Consider the following 4269-nt stretch of genomic DNA (forward strand, 5'->3'; position numbering starts at 1 on the left):
CTGCCACGTCGTAGGCACTCTCGACCCTTGTCACCACGAGAAGTGGGGCTCCGGCGCTGGCAGGGGATAGGAGGGGGGAGAGGGGGCTGCCTGGGCATACACCGCATACGGCGTGCGGTGTGCTGGGCGCTGAGGTACTACGCACGGAGACATCCTTCAGCCATGAGGGCAAGTATTAGGTGCGCAAGAGTACGAAATGAGGTCTTTACGAGGTTGCGTAAGTGCCAGTGGGATGTAGCGGAGGGCGAATTGACGTGTGACGCGTGGCGTGCTCGCCTGTTCGCTTCTTGTTCGTTTTCGGTATGAAGGGTGTGGTGAGTAAACATGGAGGGTCGAGAGGCAACGGTAACGAAAAAGGCCATCAGCGAAGCGGGAGTGAGGAAAAGGAGGGGGCGGATATAAAAGGTTGACGGTGGTACTCGTAGGCAAACAGCGCGCTTGGTGGCAGCAAATGCGAGTGTGAGCACAATAGAGTTCTGGTAACGGCACCGACCGGCGTGACGAGGGTAGGACGGCTGAATGTGCCCAAAGGTGGCTAGAATCATCGCGGATAAGCGCAGACTGGCCAACTCCGTTTTCTTCGGGTTGCGCAAAGAGTGAGCGTTGGGAGAGGGCAAATAAAATCAATTCGAGTTCTGTGAAGATTCAGCGCCTCTTGGGAAATCGTGCACATCAGTCCCCACTTCATCCGACAAAGTCACACCAGCGCTGCCGTGCCTCTACTCAAATTCCATCAGCAGCTCCGTACCCTCCTTGAGTGGCTTCGTAGCGCAAACCACCACCCGGCGGGCCGCCAGCGGTGCCGTCTCCACAATTACTCGGCGCCTGCTCGAAGAAGACAAAAAGTCCGACTGTACGCACGTAAAGATGGAGCAGTTGCCGCTGCTCGGTGGTTCTGCATCCTCCTCTGCCTCGGCGCGGGAGTGCAGAGGGGCCGCTCGTATCAGATCAATGGCAGGCACGAGAGACGGAAAGAGGGGAAGGTCGGGTGATGTCTCGATCAACTCGGAAAGCTCCGCCGGAGCGGATGGCTCCCCGTTCCGGGGCAGCAGAAGTGCGCGCTGCATGACGGTGCGGTGCGCCTGTACCAGCATATCCCTGCTCGGGCGCAGCTTCGACGACACACCGCGGCGCTTCATGTAGTGTCGCAGCATCGAGTAAGTCAAGTCGAGCTCATCCTGTACACGCCTCTCCATCACCTCCAACTCTGCTGCAGAGCTCGCACGCAAAGAAGGGCACGCGAACTTATTGCGTTCCGAAAAGAGGTTCGGCAGCGGGGGATACACAGTACTACTCAGCAGTGGCTGCAGCAACCACCGCCCTGCCTTGTTGGTAACGGCGCACTGCTGACGATAGCACGCCACAAAGCACGCGAGCCACAAGCTGTGTGCGGTGACCACACCCATCCGACCTCGCCGCGTCAAGAACAGCAACATCTTGCGAAGCGACGGAAGCGCGCGAGGCAGTACGTCTCCTCTCAGTGTTTGCCCATTAAAGACGGAGTTGTATGGAACATTAATGAGCGGACTTCCGTGCTTGACCGCCTCGCCGGTAACGAGACCGATGGGCGAGGCAGCCACTCCCGTCTTGTGGATAAGCAGCCTCTTGCTGGTAGCGCCGCAGCCGCTACACGCGGCCCAGAAGCCGTCGACGGAATCGTGCATACCTGTCAGCACTCCAAGAGCACCGCGCGAGACGAGACAATGGAAGCGGGCGAATCGGCGCGACGACGGCAACTGTCACCGCGTGTGTCGCGATGGGAAAGAAGAAAGCAGCCGCGTGCGGGTGCGCGCGTTAGAGCATGTGTGTGTGTGTGTGTGTGTGCCCCGTGGCTGGGCCCTCTTCGGTGGCGTCTTATCCGGCGGGCCTTCTTTTTTTTCTTTGTTCGGTCGCCGCACCACGCAAGTCCATGTTGCAGGGGCAGTGAAGAGAACGAGACAAGCTTCATTTGCAAGCTGAATTAGCGGTAAGAACGTGCATAAAGACGGCAGTTCGCTGGCCTCATTCATTGCAATGCCGCCAGTCGGTTAGGGCTCCGTGAAGAGCGCTCATTTCGAAGAGCACATGAGGCGGAGGGGTTCCGACGCCGCACTCGATCCTCAGAAGGTAACTTGAGGCAGCAGCACTCGTAGGAAGATGATGCGCACTCTCGAGAGAAGCATGGTAACTCTGCAGAGCAAATCCCCTAGAAGTTGGCCTCTATCGAGTTTGGTACTCGCATTCAACGGTCGTGGGCGTATTAGGTCATTGAAAGATGCGCTCTCTTGCTTAGCCTTACCCAACCAAGCGCTTGAATCGAGCCTGAGGGAGAACAGCAAGGCTCATCGCAAGCGGTTCTGTGACAGAGAAACACCTGCGGATGCATCCACACGTGCACTGAAAAAAAACAAAACAAGCGCACTGGCAGAGAAAACCCGCTTCGCAGGCAGCCAAGCACCTTGACGCCCCGCCTGCCAATCTTTCACGCACAAGAACGCAGAGGTGCGCCCACCCTCTGAGGCCTAATAATCCGCAATGGGGGTTGCTACGGCGTCACGCACGCGCGTGATGCCGCCCAACTCCGGCTCACGACGCCAGCGCGGCCTTGGCACTACATGCTTCTCTGTTGGATGCTGCCAGTAGTTGGGCCAGTTGTTGGCCGCCGTGTACTCTTGTGGGCTAAAGTATGCTGCCGCGTCGGGAGTGCGATACGAAAAGCGGTCCTCCATCTGTGCCGGGCTGAGCACCTTCGTGGCGTCGTCAAGAATGGCCGCGTTGATGGTGCGCTGCTGCTGAATGCGCTGTGCCCATATTGTGCGATGCCGAATAGACTCCGTCAGCTCTCGCGTGTGGAAGTTGCCTCTCTTGTTCGGAACCATCTTGAAGAGACCGTTGGCGAGCGAGCAACCTGGGAACTTATTGTCGAACACCTTATCACGGACGAGAAAGTTCCGTGTCACTTCGCGGTGAGCGCGATGCAGCTGGATGAGCTCATAGGCAGAGTTGTAGTAAGTAGGGATGCGGCGCGGATTCGCTCCGGCTACAACCGAGTGAAATGAGCCACGGCCTAAAGCTCCACTGGACATCCTTAAGCAATGAAGCGAAACGGCACACACTACTGACGCACAGACGAACGTTTCGAGTGCACGTGAAGGGTACAGGTGGCGAGCGCAGGTCCGTGCCGCGCAGTTCAAGAAGGAAATGGGGAGCAAGACAGAAGATGAGGTGCGAAACACGGTAGGGATGGGAAAGAAAGTAGACAGCACCAAAGCCGTAACAAAGGCGGCAGTGAGGGCCAGTGTCGATGGTGCAGCAAGGCGCCGTTGTCCGGAAGGTCACGAACGTGTCAAATGTGGAGCCGGCAAGAATGGGGCGTAAGCGCCAAGGTTGTTACACCGCTAAAGTGATGATGGAGATAGCGGTGCAGTGAGAGGTGGCTTCCGTTGCGCGTATGGAGACCGAGAAAGCGGACTGCCGCGCGAGCTCAGAAGGCTCTGTGTAACTTAGAGAAGAACGATCTCCTGATACTGCATGCCCTCACGCAAAGACGAGAACAAAAAAGATATGAGATGCGATGTGCGTTAAGGTATCGATCCGCACTGATAGAGGCACAGACACTGGCGCATAAGTCCGCATCATCGCAGCGTAGTCCCACTGCTTAAGTCGCGGAAGGATGTTGAGAGAAGCCCGTTTACACCCAAAAAGATAACAAAGCAGCGAACTCTCTGCTACTACGGCCGGTGCCGCGTGCAACAGAACACCAACGCGCCTGCACGCCAGCACATGTTTCTGTGCCCACTACCCTGCAGCATCAATGTTGCTGTACCCTCTAATGCGATTTGTATACCCGTCTTTTCTGCCATGGTGCATCGGAGCTTAGCTGCACTCCACGCTATGCCGGGCCCTGTCACGGGCACATCGCGTGGTGCCAAGCAGCCCTGCACACACACGCCCTACAGCAACGCGCCGGCTCAGCCATCCGAGCACGGCCCCTGCCTCATACTCCACACCACCGCCGCGCTCTGCAGGTCGCCTCACACCCGCACCCGTCACGCCGGCGCCCACCTGCTGTGCATCCCCGTAGGGGTGGCACACAGGCCCCCTCCCCCCCCGCACCAGCAACGGCAGTCGGGGCCGGGTGCAATGCGTTCCAGCCACGCCGACACCCTGCCTACCACATGGACGGCACAAGCGTGTTCGCTGTCGCGGGCCACCCCGACGCAACGCCACCCAGGGCCCCACCGCCGACACATCAGTGTGGCCATGCATCGCACAGACCCCCCCCCCCCC

At 58.6% G+C, this 4269-nt stretch overlaps 2 protein-coding genes across 2 annotated transcripts; both read right to left on the reverse strand.

Annotated features, from left to right (window-relative positions):
* Positions 1–719: 719 nt before the first annotated feature.
* Positions 720–1664, reverse strand: LDBPK_270220 (hypothetical protein, conserved; the record flags this gene model as incomplete). Its single annotated transcript, XM_003861832.1, has 1 exon — positions 720–1664. One exon carries the CDS (start codon positions 1662–1664, stop codon positions 720–722), a length of 945 nt encoding a protein of 314 aa, XP_003861880.1.
* Positions 1665–2501: 837 nt separating this feature from the next.
* LDBPK_270230 (hypothetical protein, conserved) lies at positions 2502–3065 on the reverse strand (the record flags this gene model as incomplete). Its single annotated transcript, XM_003861833.1, has 1 exon — positions 2502–3065. One exon carries the CDS (start codon positions 3063–3065, stop codon positions 2502–2504), a length of 564 nt encoding a protein of 187 aa, XP_003861881.1.
* Positions 3066–4269: the final 1204 nt, after the last annotated feature.

Source organism: Leishmania donovani, chromosome 27 (assembly GCF_000227135.1).
Source record: "Leishmania donovani BPK282A1 complete genome, chromosome 27".
Taxonomy (NCBI): domain Eukaryota; phylum Euglenozoa; class Kinetoplastea; order Trypanosomatida; family Trypanosomatidae; genus Leishmania; species Leishmania donovani.